Source organism: Anopheles cruzii, chromosome 2 (genome assembly GCF_943734635.1).
Source record: "Anopheles cruzii chromosome 2, idAnoCruzAS_RS32_06, whole genome shotgun sequence".
In the NCBI taxonomy this organism is placed as follows: Eukaryota; Metazoa; Arthropoda; class Insecta; order Diptera; family Culicidae; genus Anopheles; species Anopheles cruzii.
The window spans coordinates 11,504,790-11,521,215 of record NC_069144.1 but is presented as its reverse complement, the minus strand read 5'-3'; the positions used below and the strand labels follow the sequence as shown (position 1 = coordinate 11,521,215).

General features: G+C 52.3%; 1 protein-coding gene across 1 annotated transcript in view; it reads right to left on the bottom strand.

Moving 5' to 3' along the window:
- Positions 1-16,426, bottom strand: part of LOC128278426 (serine/threonine-protein kinase par-1) — a 47,113-nt gene that overhangs the window by 16,396 nt on the left and 14,291 nt on the right. Inside the window, exons 2-7 of the mRNA XM_053017155.1 lie at positions 9,510-11,018; positions 3,338-3,550; positions 2,846-3,066; positions 2,494-2,775; positions 2,211-2,404; positions 124-236 (exon numbers count right to left, since the gene is read on the bottom strand). Coding sequence (XP_052873115.1) covers positions 124-236; positions 2,211-2,404; positions 2,494-2,775; positions 2,846-3,066; positions 3,338-3,550; positions 9,510-11,018 — 2,532 coding nt within the window. The remainder of the gene's footprint in view (positions 1-123; positions 237-2,210; positions 2,405-2,493; positions 2,776-2,845; positions 3,067-3,337; positions 3,551-9,509; positions 11,019-16,426) is intronic.

The window sequence follows — 16,426 nt, the reverse complement described above, 5'->3', positions numbered from 1 at the left end:
ACTATGGACGAGTGCACAGGAACGCGGGATGCGCGGGACAGCGGGACACAAAAAGGATCGGTGGGGTAACACGTTAGCGGGAAAGATGAAACGCAAAAATGAAAACGCAAAACCCAAACTTACGTCGGTGCTTTTTCTTCCGAGCAGGAGATACGTGGCGAATACGTCATCGTACATGGTGTTTGCCAATGAATCTTCAATATCTTGCCTATTGTAGCCCATCGCGACTAATGCTTCTGCTTGGCCGCAATCAGTCAGTCAGTGCGTGTGTGTGTGTGTGTTTAGTTGGTGATCATTTCGTTTTCAATTTCGAAATGGTACAACAATTATTTTACACGACAGCCGCCACAAACGGTCAGAAAACGTTCCCCAAAGAGGTCACCAACGCCGCCGTCGGTGATTTTCGTTTAATCATATTTTTTTCGGTTCGGTTCCGATACCGGGATTTCCACACGTTTCCGGGCGCGTGTGAGACGTTGGTTCGTACACACACACACACACATCGTGTGTCGTTGTTAGAGACCCCGGCGCGGCACATATGTGGAGAGAGAACGAGAGTGGCCGTAGGCGGCGCGGCAGGACACGAGAATTGGTTGATGAGAAATCAAATGAAACGAGAAACAAGAGAAAGAAAGCAGAAAAAATCATTATAGGATGCGAATGCGAATAATTTAAATGTTATGTGTTACTTTTTTTTTGTTACAGACACACAAGAGTACAACACAATACGGAGTGTTTTTGATTGAAGCTTATATGCCACCATCCCCCGGGACGGTCCCCGGGGAAATATCCGCACACGCACGCGCACTCGTCGCGGTGCCACATACTTTCAATCAACTCACCGAACATCAACACACCATCAACAAACAGCCAACAACAGTAATGCACAAGAATGAAGTAATTGCTAAGGGAACGGATAGGGACAAACCGGGTATTCGATTGACAAGAACTCGACCGTCGACACAGAAACTTGACTCAATACTGTCGCATAAAGGATTAGAAAACAATAAACGACAGGGAAAGAGCTTCTACGAATTGGTTTATTGAAGAATGTGATAAATATTGGGTTGGCGAAAAAGAAATCCATTATTTTCTCGGTCGATGCTGAGCGGTACTTCGTAAAGTTTTAGGTGTTAATAATGGAAGTCAACAAATGGAGATTTTTTGAAAATTGCCCAGTAACATCGCCCAGGAGCTAAAGATCGACCATAAACTAGTTTTGAACAATTTTCTATAAATATCTAGGCTGCCTTTCAAATGGTAACAAATTATACCACAAAACGGTGCATAGTTGTCCCAAATCGGACCATCGGAAACATCTTTGTTTTCAAGTTTACGCAAAAATAATAAACTTCTTTTTCGCCAATCTAATACAACGACCAAATGTTAAGGTTCTCTTCTACAGGCTAACATGAATCGGAAACAATGCCGAACGCAAACGTCAAAAATTGGTAGAATACATTCCCAAAAATACGGAAAATACGGAGATACATGCGAAACGCTTCGAACACGGGTCGTTGAGTAACGGTCCCCATACATTGCGGGATTGGGCCATCGGGTGTGTACACAGCACGAGATAATTCAAATGGGTCCCGCTCTTAAAACCTAGCGCATGATAAAGTGTAGATGAGCAACGAAAGCTTTTTAAAAGAAAATAAGTATATGAAACACTCCCGGGTTGGAAGCGGACCACGGACTTAGGGATAAGGACCATTTTTGCACGGACACGTACATCAACGCACCACAGCGTGACGTGTGCAGCGTAATTGACAGAAACGTGTGAATGCACAGAAAAAGGCCGTTTTTTTAAGTGAAACTAATTTTACAGTGTTCGGAACCAGGAACTGGTTTGGTTTGTGCCGAAAATTGTGACGATTGCATTTTTCATATTTTGCATAACGAACTTGGAAGTGGTGTTGAATTATCTCGTTATGTACAGTTTTATCAGAGCGCGAAACGGAGCGGGGCTTCGGTGCGCGCCCCGTAAAAGCGGGAAAAAGCAGAACAAAATGGGGAATAAAAATTATAATCATCATCACGCGCGCGGATCACGCGGTCCGCTGTAGAATGACACAAGACACGGGGAAGTTAGGAAGTAGAACGAACAACAACACGAGAACACGGAAGTAGAACAACGCGAGCGAGCGACAAAAACAACAACAACAACACGCCACAGCAAAAGTGAGAAGAGTTAGTGGTGTATACAGTACCCGTCTTACCTATCCGTTTCTGATCTTTGAGATCGGGCAACGGTTCGACGTACGGTTTCAGCTCATCGTCCTCGTAACCCATGTTCATCCACTTGTCCTTCATGATCGTTTCGAGGCTGGCGCGTTTCGATGGGTTTAGAACGAGGAACTTTTTCAGCAGCACTTCGCAGTCGGTCGACATGTAGAAGGGAATGCTGGGGTTCGTAGATTGAAGTGATTAGCGCAAGAGATAGCGAGTGTTTATGGTCACAGAGAGAGAGAAAGAGAGAGTGAGAGTGATTACCGATATTTTCCCCGCAGGACACGCTCGCGAAGCTCTTTCAGGGTGGCGCCGTCGAATGGCAGTGAACCGCTGACGAGGGTGTACAGAATCACGCCCAGGGACCACACGTCCACCTCCGGCCCGTCGTACTTCCGACCCTGGAACAGTTCCGGCGCGGCGTACGGTGGCGACCCGCAGAACGTGTCCAGCTTGGAGCCGGGCGTGAACTCGTTCGAAAAACCGAAATCCGCTATTTTGATGTTCATCTCGCTATCGAGCAGGAGATTTTCCGCTTTCAAGTCTCTGCAAAGGAGGACGACAATGGTGGTGGTGGCCTACACAGAACGTCCCGTGTCTCAGGGTGATTACCTACCTGTGGATGATGCGCTTCTGATGGCAGTACTGTACGGCGGATACTATCTGTCGGAATTTGGCGCGCGCTTCCTTTTCCTTCATCTTGCCGTGGGCCACCAGGTAGTCGAACACTTCGCCCCCAGAAGCATACTCCATCACTAGGTACAGCGTCTTCTCCGTTTCGATCACCTGAAACAGCTTCACGATGTTCGGGTGATCCAACATTTTCATTATCCGAACCTGCAACGAGAAGGAAGAAAATGGCAATGAAAACTTGATTCGAGCGGGCGAGTGCAACACACTTTGTTGTGAGTGCTTCACGGCAACTGTCATAAAGTGGTTACCATGCAGCGTAAGTTGTCAGGAGTGCAAAATATCGATCAAGTACTCTTGGAGATATGAAACATTCATACGACTATTCCGTCGGTTATTCGATACGGAGGAATTTTTGGTGGGTGCGGGTTTCCATTTCCTCTAACCTCTCTATCCGTGCCCGGAATGTGGAACTTACCTCTCGGTAGAGCTTCTGCAGCGACGAAGGATTCAGCTGGGTCTTATCGATAATCTTGATGGCGACCTCCTTGTTCGTCGGCACGTGCTTGGCCAGTTTCACCTTGGCAAAGTTGCCCTTGCCGATCGTTTTCAGCAGCTTGTACTTGCCGATGTGCTCCTCGCCCGATCGCCACCGGGCCGGTGTGCCACGCATTTGCATATTTGGTGAACCCTGGTGAACGAGAAAGTCGACAAAGAAATATATTAGAAAAGGTGGCGCGCAATTGATTGTGTCCCCCAACCCGGCGGGTGGCTTCTTAGGCCTTCGAGAGAAGACGGAATACCGGAATAAACTTCAGCCCCATTGGATTATTTTTGGACCGCGCGGACCAGAATGTACTGGCCGGCCACCTTTTAACTATCATTCATCGCATCGAAATCGACCATAATGACGTTCGGACGAGAACAGAAACGGAGCAACGGAGAGAGAGCTAATTGGGAGATCATAAACAGAAACGGAGAGGCGCCTGCGGAACATGACTTCGGACCAGGCTGTATGTTCCTTTTCTTTAATTTTAGTACGGTGCGGTCCTTTTGCAAGTGCAATAATAGAAAGCAAACTGTGGCCGGCGAAAGTCAACACCCAGGAGGTAAAAACAGAAGGCCCAACGACTACGAAGTACCACCCAGCCCCGCCGCGTTTGCTGAACTTCTCTTCGCCTTGCAAAATTGGCCAATTGGAGGGTTCTAAAAATATTCACTCACTCAAAAGTCTTACCGCGCACTGCGCGGCGTTACGGGAAGGTTGCGTGTCACTCACAGGTTGAAGTAGGTTGTTCAAAACCGAGGTGTCCCTTCCGAGATGGGTTCGGATCGTTCCATTGCACACTCCACACATCCATCTGAACCGCTCGTGTTATGATCAATTACGCCAGGCAGACAAATGGAGGGACAAATGCCCGTAACAAGAGGACAACACAATTAGCAATACAGTTCCGCATCGTAGCGCCCCCTACCCCGCCAAATGGCATTCTCGCGAGTGACTATACCCCGAAAGGCCAAGGCTTGCAGCAACATAACGGAAATGCACCCCGAAGGGGGCCGGCCGCAGATGAGATGCTGATCTCACCTTCAAGGAGACTACGCGCACCGGTCGGTCGGTGGACGGTGTGCCGTGTAGCTTAACTAATCGTGCGATAAGATAGCGAGAGAGAGACCGCAGTAGACCCCTTAAACAGCCAGCGACTAGTGCAAAATGATTTTCCAAAAAGGGCCACGCGAATGGCGGGTTTTGCGGCGGGAACACGTCACACACACACGTCTACTTAGTAGTAGCTCAAGGTCTAACCAATCGGGCAGAAATTGAAGTAAACTGACTGATCGATCACGAGCACCCGTCCGGATCAGGGCCCTCCTCTGTGTTTTGGGGCACGCGATGGCTGCCCGACTCAATTCGAGCATGTGTTAGAAGGTACGGAGCCCTTAATTCTTCGTGTGCGCCGCCCCGAGAGCAAGCAAATATTATATTTTCACCGGAGAGCGGTGGCTCTTGACACACCGGGGGCCTTGCCTCGCCCGATGTCTCCGGGTCCAATCGCCATTCCCTTATCTTATCGGCGGGTGTCGGCGGTGTCCCAACTCGACAGCGGCACGAACTCACGGACGTAAGATACGCCCGGGCGTCATGATACGTCCCCGCCCGTGTGCTGAAAGTACAACAACCAGGGCCGGGGCCGTGCTGCGGTCTTGTGGCGCAAATGGCCCCACCGCCAGAGCCATGTTTGAGTTGGCTTCCACCAGCGCGCGCGCGCGCAAACGCACTGATAACAGGAGCCCTGCCCAATCAGCTGTGGGGTTCTCCGTGGACCTCCGGTCGTCGTCGTCGTCCACAATTCGGCGGCTTCACGCGGCGGCTGCCGCTTTTACCTGTACTTTGTGGTGCGCTTGGGCCACGAACTGTTTCAGCATCTCGGCACCGATCTTCTTCTCCGTCGTCGCCGTCGTCGTCGTTAGTATGGCCGTTGCGGCCGCTTTTGCGGCCAGCATTGCCGTCGTCGTTGCCGTTCCGGTAGAGCCACCGCTTCCGCCGAGCGAAGAAGACGTGGTGCTGCTCGTCGCGGAACCGGCCGCCTTCTCGATCGAACCCACCACCAGTGGCGGACTGTTGGTGGTAGCGGTGGCAAGTTTCGTGCCACCGATCGGTGGCTTCGGGGCCAGCTTCTTCAGCCGGATCGACTTCACCGTCGTCTCGGCGTTTTTCGTGTCCGAAACGGTACGGTTCACGATGCGCGTGCCCTTCGGCTTGCCGTACCCGCCGGCGCTGGTCCCCCCACCGGTCGAACTGCGACCCTCTTCGCCCCGCTTGAATGCACCGCCCGGCCGGCGGCACGTTAGGCTGTCGTCATCGCTATCGTCATCATCCGCGGCCCGGCTGCCATCGTCGAGGTAACCACCGAACCCGTTGCCGGTGGCCACATCGCTGATGCCCGTGTTGAGCAGACTGGGCAGCTCACCGTAGTGCACGGGGCGAATCCGGGTGCGGGGCGCCAGCACCGGTGAACCGGAGCCGGGTCCTGGTGGCCCGCCGGCTGCTGGCGGCGGCTGCAGTAAAAGATCGCGCCGTTGCTTCATCCGCTCGTCGAACTCCATCGTGTGGATCTGACGCTCCAGTGTCTGGAGCACCGAGAGCGATTGCACATCCACAGCGCCACTCTCCGGCGGATCTGGATCTGGATCAGTGTTAACGGTTTCCGGTGGCTTCGACCCCCCGGTCGTCGTGATGATGTCGCTCAGCTTGAGCGTATAGCTCGGGCGGATATCGAGCACCTTACCGGCGGTGGCGGTAGTCGGTGAAGGACGGTTCACGGCGGCCGCCAGCTCATTGCGTAGGTTCCGTTCGCGGATCGCCACCGAGCGTGGGGTCGGTACGGGTGAAACCCTCGAGGACACGAGTGAACGCCGGACCCCGGTCGGGGAGGTCACCCCGGTGGCGGAGGACTGCTGTGTCGGTGTCGGGGACGGGACCGCCGCCGCCATCTCCATCTTGGCCGGTGTCTTCACCCGGATACTCTTGCGGATCGCCTCGTTGCGTTCAAACTCTTTCGAACTCATTTCGATTCCAGTGTACAATAATGTACCTGATTCACTTACGCAGCACACACACACACACACAAACACTCTGTCCTATCAGTTCCAGGCTGCGTTGCGGCTGGTAGAGTTCCTCGTCTTATCTTGTGCAAACGTTGTGGATGTCACGGATACGCAGGAGAAAATCGGGACCGTTTTTCTCTGAGGGTGAGGATTAGGTTAGTCACTACGAACCCGCACACACACACACACACGCGCACGCTCTTCTTGGTTCCTCTATTCGCTCTGCAAAACGGAATTAAAGGTGGTGAGTGATCACGATCACGACGGGCATGGCGGGGCGATGGATGGTGGTGTGATGGGGACGGTGCGGTGGCACAGGATGTCCTTCACCCGGAATGAGTTCTCCCCCGATGTGCGGCGCGTGGCAGCAGGCAGAATTGACAGAGTTGAAGAGAAGAAAATCTAGCACCAGAGGCAAGGCAGGGCGACTCTGCACCGCAACACACAAACACAGATCGCACACAGACAGACAGACAGATCGAGAGACAAGCAGCGGCACGCGTGGGGACACATATGGAGGCGACATGGAGACGACAGAGCACACACAGAGAGACAGAGAATAGTAGCGGGACACAGAAAGTGCGATAAACACTACGAGCGAGAGAGAGAGAGGCGCCCCAATAGGTGCTTGTGTTGTTGTTGTTGCCAGCCGCAAGCATGACAATCGACAATCCACAGAGGGTTCCAACCAAATAGGTGCACGGGGCCACAGAGCCATTTGACGGAGAGTCACACAGTAATCTTATCTTGGCCGCACTGACACTCGCGAAAAGATAAGATTTCTAGACACACACACACACACAGAAACAGTGGGAGAAATCCTTGCTCTTCTCGAGCGCACTCCTTTCACGGACTCGCCTCGCCACCGAGTGGCCCGCCGGCAGGTAGGTTCCGTTCGCCAGAGCTACCAAGAGCCAGACCTACCTACACACACCCCACAGAAGCCCACACACGGCATGTCATGTGATGCGGCGGCGGTGGGGTCGGCGGTCCACCGACACAGAGTGGACACCACCTCTCTCCCTTCTCATTAGCAACACTCGAAACTGTTTTCGAAACGCGCACGTCCCGCGCGCGCAACGGAAGTGTCTACAAACACCACCCGACCACGATCTCCGCTCGTTACGCGATCGTCGCGCGTCACACTGCAACAGCAGCAGCAGCAGAGAAAGAGAGTGTCCCGGAGTCGGGTCCCCAGGATGGACGCCCCCCGCGCACCTAAGCAAACACACGATCGGGACGATCGATTTTTACACACCACACGAGACGAGACGAGAGAGTGCGACCGGCGCACGCACGCAGGTGCACCTAAAAAAGCACCGACTGGCGACCGACTGAGCGGCGACTGGAAAAGCTGTGACGGTCGCACCCCAAAAAGGCACCACCGCACGCCGCCATCGAACACTTGAAACCCCTCCTGACCACCTGAACCCGCAGGTGCATCGGTGTGTTATCGGAAAACGGGGAGCCCTCGCTCTCGCACAGTCTGTTATCAGCCCCACTTCGTATCCGGAAAACAGCGCAGCAAGCTGATAAGCGCACGGCGAGGGCGGTGCGAACAAATCAATCAATGACAGAAGCGGCCACCTGTTGGTTGATTCGGGCGACGCGCGCATCTTTCCATAGTGATTCGCGACCATTAGGCACCCCCGAGGGCAAGGCAACGCGAGTTTGTTTACGCGATCGACGCGTAGTCGTCTGTCCAAAATTGGTCGCGTAGCAACCCCTCTCCTTTCGGAGATGGCGCCGATATGGTGGATGATGCTGTACAGGGTGGTTCATCCAAACGCAATGTCGTCCAATCTTCAATTTCGTCACCGAACCCGAACCAAACAGCCAACGCTTTTCGGTAGCGTGCGGCGGCTTCTTTTTCGTTTTCGAAGACAAATGAGCCGATGATGCCCGTCAGAACCAAACTCATAGTCCTTCGTTGTTGTGGGTGCATTGGCTTCTCTTGCACGACGTGAGGGGTTTTCTCAAGCCCCAAATACCACAATTTCGTTTAATAATATAACTACCGAGATGGAAATGAGCTTTTCAAATTTCGATCCTTTTAAAGTGAAGACCCTCAACCCTCACTATGAAATCGGAATTTTTCCAAAGAAATCAAATCAAAGAGCCAAGTTACCGCACAAAACCATGTCTTTGGGCCCATTCTGACCCTTTTTCCAACAACGCATGATGTTCAAATTAATCATTTGTTGTCGGTAGGAATCTGCACGGCTTCACCTGGGTTTAGAAGCTTGTGGTACACCACACCTTTCTGGTCCCTTCAGAAAGTCCCCATCAGAAAGTTTTTGGAGTCCTCCGACGCTCTTTGCGAGGAGTTCTAAATGAGTTTTCTTCAAGAGGTAGCAGAAAAGCAATGATCCCCGCGGAACATCATTTTCAGGCACAAACAAGACATGGTGCGAACAAAATTTTTTTTTTCCACATGAAATCATTTGCCTAAACAAAATGACTAACTTAACAGCTAGAGCCCATTTTTACGCCAATTTTTTTTTCTTTTCTAGAACGATGTTTGACGTTTTAAAAGTCACGTAATAGCTATTTCAAAATCCAAGATAGATCACCCTATATCACTTACGGCCGGTCATCAGAGCAGACTTTGAGCGCAAAGTAGTGGGACAGAGTCGCGAGTCGCGTCACATAATCGATAATCTCTCGTCCGGAAAGCCGAGCGCAGCGCTCAAAAGATTGTGTTTCGGGGTCGGAACAGCAGAGGGCCATTAGAGAATTCACGGTCACACACACAGACACACAGAATGTGTGTGTGTGGAGGAACGTAGACGCGTCACGGCCCCGGTCGATTAGGAGTCGAGCAGAGTTACGGAGAGACCTTCCTAGAGGTCAGTCCGTGGTAGAAGAATTGGAAGAACAATCAATTTGATGTGCCTGTTGGCGGCCATCATCGTTCGTCGTCATCATGGACCACCTCGTTCGCTTCGCATAATTGGAAACCTGATATCGGCCTCCCAGCCGGAGGAGAATGACGACATATCCTCGACATCGCGGCTTAATGTAAACACAAACATATTTACCTTGTCTCGCTTCGCGTCCTGGACTCGGATTTTGGCACTTTTCACTTTATCGTGGATCGGTTTGCTTTTGGCCACCACCGGCAGCCCCCCGTCGATCATGGTCACCATCACGCGCCGGTTCTGGTGGTTCGGAACTGCTGCAGCTGCCGGCGTCGCCGCCGCCGCCACAGTGGTCTGCTTTACGGTGGCGGTCACTCCGCCGCCGCTGGCCGTTTGCTCCACAATCGAAGCAGTCGAAGGCGGATGGTGGTGGTGATGGTGATGATGGTGATGATGCTGGTGGGAATGCTCCTGGGATCCATTCTGCTGGCCACCTGGTACACTGGCACCTTGTGCGGCCCGCCAACGACGCCCCTCGCGGGCCCGGGACAGCATCGCCTCGGAGTACTCCTGGACTGACTCGGACGCAGGTTGCGTTTGGAGCAGTGCTGCGGCGGCCGCGGCCACCTGGTGGCGTCCGGCAGCCTCGTTCGCCTGGATAGTGCTGAGCCGGTGGTGCTGCTGATGTTCCTTCTTCTCCCGGTCCTCTTTCTCCTTCCGCAGCTGGGCGATCGTGGTGGGCGTGTGGGATTTGGAGCGCTTCAGAAACTTCAGCATCGGGTTCCGGACCCGATACTGGACCGCGGGCGCTGGAGCCGCACTCAGCTCATCGTCACCGACCGTCGTGGCACTGGCGGCGGCCACCACGAGCCGCCGGAAGCTACCGTCCGGCAGCTTGACGTAGCACCCTTCGGTCGTCTTGTGGTACGAATCGGACGGCAGCTTGTGGTACCCGTTGTCCATCGTCCGGTAGTAACAGCACTCCGTCCGGTGGTACGTGTCGTCGCCGGACTTGAAGAACTCCTTGCTGGTGCTACCACCACCGGCCACCGACGTCACCGAGCGGTCCACATCCGCCACCGCCGTCGTGCTGTCCGACGACAGGAGCAGCGTCGTCAGATCGTTGCTGGCCGTCGTGGCACAGCTCGGACAGGGCGGGCTGGGAACCGCGACCGAGGAAGAGACCGCCGCCGTCGGGACACTGTTCGCCGCCAGCTGCACCCCGTACTGGTCCATGTTTTTACCCTCCGTGCGTGCTTTCCGCACCCCAGCGCCACTATCTTTCGGGACTCCGCCGGCACCGGCCGTGAAGGAGTGCTCCTTCTTCAGCAACCGAATGCTCGCCAGCGCCGGCTGGACCGAGCTGTGCCGATGGTACATCTTCTTGCCATTCCGGCCGACCGCCGGAGTCGCCGTTCCACCGCCGCCGCCGCTGTGGTTGTTGTTGTTGTTGCTGGTGGCCGTCGCCGCCGACGTCGAGGACGATATTTGGCCCATCGTCGGGACGCCGTCTGATGCCGACACCGCCGAGGCACTCTTGAGCTGGTGGTACGAGGTTAGCTGCGCTGCTGCGTTCAGGAGTAGTAGTTTGCTGCTGCCGGCCAGTGTCGCCACCTCGTACATAGCGTCATCGGCGCTCGCGTTCCACCGAAGGTCCTTCCGCCTCGTTTGACGGTCACGGAGAGCACTCTGTTGCGGTCACAATATTTTCTGTATCACAATTTCCGATTCTCACTCCGTGTCCCGTGGCGCGCTTCACAATTTCTGGAACACCATATTAATCGTGGGGGGGACATTTAGTTTGCGGACGCGACCGTTCGAAAGGGGCCACCTCTCGAGCAGCTCCCTTAGCAGCTCACACAAACACACAACACACAGAACCGCAGTGGTCGTAATATGCTCTTCCGAATGTCGCTTTAAATTATTTTCCTTAATCAATACGAATCATTTGGCCGTATCCCAAGAAAGAGTTCCGGAGACCGTAAACTCCACAGAATCAGCAGAAGGGGTGCCCTCATACCGCGCCTTGTACGATAAGTTCCCAGGAATGACTGTCACTGATATTCGCACCGAAGTTTGGCGTCGTTTCATCATTATGTTAGCGGCAAAAATAATTTAAAAAAATAGCCGAACCAAGATCGCATCCTTTCCCGTCCAGGATTACGATGCGTGACGTGATACGTGATGCGTAGTGAATTCTTGGTATGACTCATGACAAAACCAGCCCATGGGAGCCTTGAGAGCTACAGCTTACTGTTGTGGCGGTGGAGGTCCCTATACACAATTCTCTCAGGATTGACAACGGATGAAGCATGGATCCATCACTTCAGTCCGGAATCAAAAAGATCATCATCTGAGGAGTGAAGAGCAACTGGAGAACCTCGTCCAAAGCCCTCGAAAGCGTGGTGTAATATTCATCGACTACCTTGAGAAGGGAACTACCATCAACAGTAAATATTTAATAGCAATTTTCGTTAACAAATTTTGCTCGAATTAAGGGATTATCGCTGAAACTGAGGGCTGTTTTGAGGTAAAAGATAAATCGTTCTACGTAAAGAATGGAGATCTACGTAAAATCTCTTCAGGGAGATCCGACGTTGATGAATAAATCCCACTTTGACCCAAAAACCGCGTTTCCCCCGTTAGGTCCGAGACTTTTCAGCCCATGTGGTAATAGTCGCCCCATATCGACCCGGAATTGAAACTTTGTTTCCAGCGCCGCAGAGCGCAGTCTGCGGAGGACATCAATTATTCTGTCTGTCCCTCTCGCCGACACGTCGACAGACAGAGGACAACAGCACGGCAGGAATCGGCAATGCACCACACCAGCCCAACATCTCGGTACTCGGCAGAGGATCGTGACTGCGAGAGTTTTCCTCTGAGAGACATTAATGGAAGAAATATGAACCCGGCGCACACAGAAGGAAGTTCCGGAGTTCCGCAACTTTGGGTACTCCTCGGAAAGCATTCCACAATATGGACCCCACAGAATCCCCAAATCAGACCCCAAGAAACATGGTGTAAGTAGTGGGCCATTAAGGCAAACGTCATGAATGCGTCGTCCCAAGATTAGAGACACGCTCCCCTCACGCGACTTCGTTCCCACGAGCCCACGGAACCGTTGCGGCGTGACAAGAAAACGCAATTCACGCGCACTGGATAGATTGGATGAACTTGAACTTTTCTGTCGACACGGTGCGTGGCCGAAAAGGAGGACACCTTCCGTAGAAAAAATTCCTACTCTGAACCCGCGACTTGTCCGCGTGTGACTGAAACTTTCGCCGGGGGCCATCAACTTCACTATTAGTGTGTCACCGATTTCGATTCCTCGCGCGTTTAGCTATGCACAGAGCCAAGGCAACTTTCTTTTTTGGCGTTGTGTGACAACCCACAAGAGTATGACGGAGTCTTCGGCGGATGCAGGAAACCCACCGAAGAAGAAGAGTTCAATCGAGTCGGGGCTCCGCCCCACCAATTGGTGCGTCTTACAAAACTCATCATGGACGTCACAATTCTTGGCGGCCACTTCGAAAGGTGCGGTTGGTTGCAAAAAATTTGTGCCGATTGCGGTTATGCGCTCCGTTGGCCCCGGCTTTGATCAAACGCCGGATGATAACGCCGGACTATTAACGATGGATTAAAAGTGAGGCTTTTAACAGAACGGTTCGCCACCAAAGTGGCCTGCGGGGGGAACAGGTTTCAGCGTCCTGCCCAGAGAACCTGGCAGCAGCTGCCGCGCGATGTGGGGTGCGATGCTTGACCTTGTAATGGTCTCGCCGCGCACAGGTTCTCGCATATGCTGCAGGTGTGCGCGGCGCTGCAGCAGGTTCGGACTTCGCCACGACCTAAAACAGCGCAGCTGTGTGTCTGTGTGTGACTTGAAATCTGCTGCCAAAGGAGTCCGCAACGTGGCGGAGACTTCGCCCACTTGGAATGCAACGGGCCGCCACCGCCGTCGGGGAATGGATGAGAATGAAAACCAGTTCCACAGGTTTCTGTTGCTGCCTGGCCCGAGCCGAGCCTGAGCCCTGTGTCGTTGTTGGGTTGGGAGGCCACCATTCTGTGAATGAATACGATCGGTACGCCTTTGCCCGCGCTCCGGTTTATTAGTTCCCTTTTTCATGACTCCATAATTCGGCCGAAGACCGCGTGGTTACGTGAACCTGCGCCCCTAGGGAGTTGATGTCCAACGGATTTTGTGAGCCCAGAAATTAAACACATCAAGATGTTGCCCAAAACGGATGCCCAGCCGATGCAGTCCTGCTGCTGCCAGCCCGAGCGCCGCCGGAGAGGATTACGTCAGCGCGTCTCCTACGTCCGTCCATATGGCGCATATTTAGCAGCAGGGCGCCTCAAAGTCGCGCTCTCGGAACACAATGGGATCGGGGATGGGATTACTACGTTTTTAGGTTAGGTCTCGCCTACGCGCGAGCGGAGTCGTAACTCCAACGGTCTGCTTCGGTCGAAGAAACCGAACGAGGTTTTCCAAGAAACCTGGACATCATAAATCCCGGACACAAAAATAGGCTCTGCATGTAGCCGGCTTAATTGCGTGCGTGCGTGCCGGAACCACTTCACGTTGCATGCGAAAATGTTAATTTTCGCTCCGTGGCCCCACCGGCCCGGAAAGAGTCCCGGAGAGGCCACAGTAAGCTGTGTGCCAGGAACTTAATTATTCTTCGGTTCGGGCTTCGCACGAACGAACCGATTAATGGGGCACGGGAAAGACCGACCCCGTGACCCCTTCTGGTGTCGCTCGCGTGTCGTCAAGGCCACAGCTTGCAGAACCTCCACGTTAAACGACTTCAAGGTGGCCACTCTAGTTCTAAACATTTTTAACCAATCTATTGGCTGGTATGGCCCTCTTGAAAGGAGCTGGGTAATGAAGCATTTTGCGACGGCTAATAACAATATGCTTGGGCGGCCCGGCCCGAACCGGCGATCGATACCGATTATGGGACACCTCCCGGCGGCTCTGGTTATGAGGCCAATACACGCAAATCATATTGCACCGCGGCCCCATCGCAAATTATGAGCCCGGACTGGCCCACTTTTCAACACACGGGGCAGAAGGTCACCACGAGTGAAACAATAGCAAAGTTATGCTAATTAGATTCGCAAACTAGGCCCCACACACATCAAGAACATGGTGGCGGCGCGACCTTCTCCTACGGCGGCCGCAGTGCATCATCTCCGCTGAGGTTCGAGAGTTCGCATTTTCTTGTGCGTGTACAGTGTCTCTGTCTCTCTCTGCCTGTTCTGTTTTGTTTTGATTTCATTTCGTCCCCCGAGTGGGCGGAAGAAGGGCGTCGAAAAACAGGAAACACTGCACTCGTCGACGACACACGACTGGCCGGGCCCTATCGTTAACCTACTCTCACTCACGCGCGTCGGCAGAAAATGGGACCGCGGGAACATTATGCTCTGTGTGCGCTTTGGAGCATCATAAATCACATCGTCATCATCATCGGTACGATGATTGAAACACGATCTTCTCTCTCTCATCCAGTGTATTGTTCTGGTTTACAGTTTGCGAAATTAACTCATTGAACCGAACTGAACACATTCAATAATAACTGAGAACCGATGGCTAGAAATTAACGCATGGGAAGTACGCAATCAGACACTACAACCGGGAACTGGCCACAATCGAATCTCGTTGCGTAATCCAGTGGGCAATTGAAATGGGTGGCCCCAGTAGTGGATTCACACGCGGCAGTGGTCCACGGTCAGGAGTGTAAAAAAACGAATCCACTCTCTTTTAAAAAATGTTGTGTGTTGTGGCTCGCCACTTTTATCGGCGTAACCTCATTACAATCAGGACTTTGATTTAATTGTTGAAAGCATTGTCCGTCGTTAGCTACTACTTTCGTTCATTTTTCAGGTAACTCACGGAGTCCGTGTCGATAGAACTCCCCATCTTTAGAAGCGATCCAATCAGAGATCATTTTGAAATATCAGCTTATCATGTATTTTATCCCAAACTTTGCTTCAAATGCATTAATTGTTGTCGATGGGATTGTCCATCAATAATTTCATTGGGTTTTAAAATTTCATAATACACCACACCTTTCATATCTCACCATATGTACAGCATAACCTTTGCACAGTGAATATTTCGTTTTGGTTGCGATTGTCCTGGTCCACGAGGCTGTATCCAGGTCTTTTTGCGTTTAAGATTCTCGTAATAACTCCCCTTTTCATCACCAGTGACGATTCGGTACAAGAACCCCTTTCTTTTCGTAGAACCCCTTGTCGTGCAAGCAGAAATTCGCAAATTCGCAATTCTAATAATTTCCATGGTGCTCAGGCGTTGGGATACCGTCGTGTGGTCAACTCCTAACATTTCTTCAAGCTCTTTTTGCGTCTGACATGTATCCTAATCGAGCAATGCTGCCAATTCTTCATCGTCAAACTTTTTTGGCTGTGTTTTGGCTCTTGGTCTTGCAAGCCAAAGTCACCACTATTCTCTCAGCAGGAGCATGTTCTCCATAAACAACCATTGAAATACGATTACTTTTGGTAGCAGTTTTCCTCATATTGCAGTAATGAAGAAGTACTCGCCGTAAAAACACTTGACCAGGAACAAAATACGACATTTTTAGATGCCTAAAAAAGGTGTTGTTTACACTTTATCAAAAAAACCTAAATGCGTATAAAACCGATGTGACATTTAGCGAGTAATGCAGTCTATTGTAAAACTGCATGATTTAAAATTCAGCAATACCATACCGTTACATCGGTTTGGCCATATTGCAATATTGATCGGCACCCCCCTCGGCTTTGTAGACCTCTACTAGAGTTCTCTGGAGGGTTGGTCTCGATCATTTCCGATCTCAAGAAGGGGGTGATTTCAAACCGCCCGCCCGTCGCATAACTTAAAGCGCAAAAGCGAACCAGCGAACATGTGAATGTCTGTGTGAATTCGGTTCGATACCTCACAGACCTCGCGCTGCTTGCGCTGGTTCGCGAGGGAGAACCAATCAGCCGCGCGTCGGAGGGATGATGATGGAGTTGCATTCAGCAGCAATGGCAGCAGCAACAGCTGTCAAGGTTTGCGCGGCGCACATTCTTTCCTCGATCGAAGCGACGGCAGC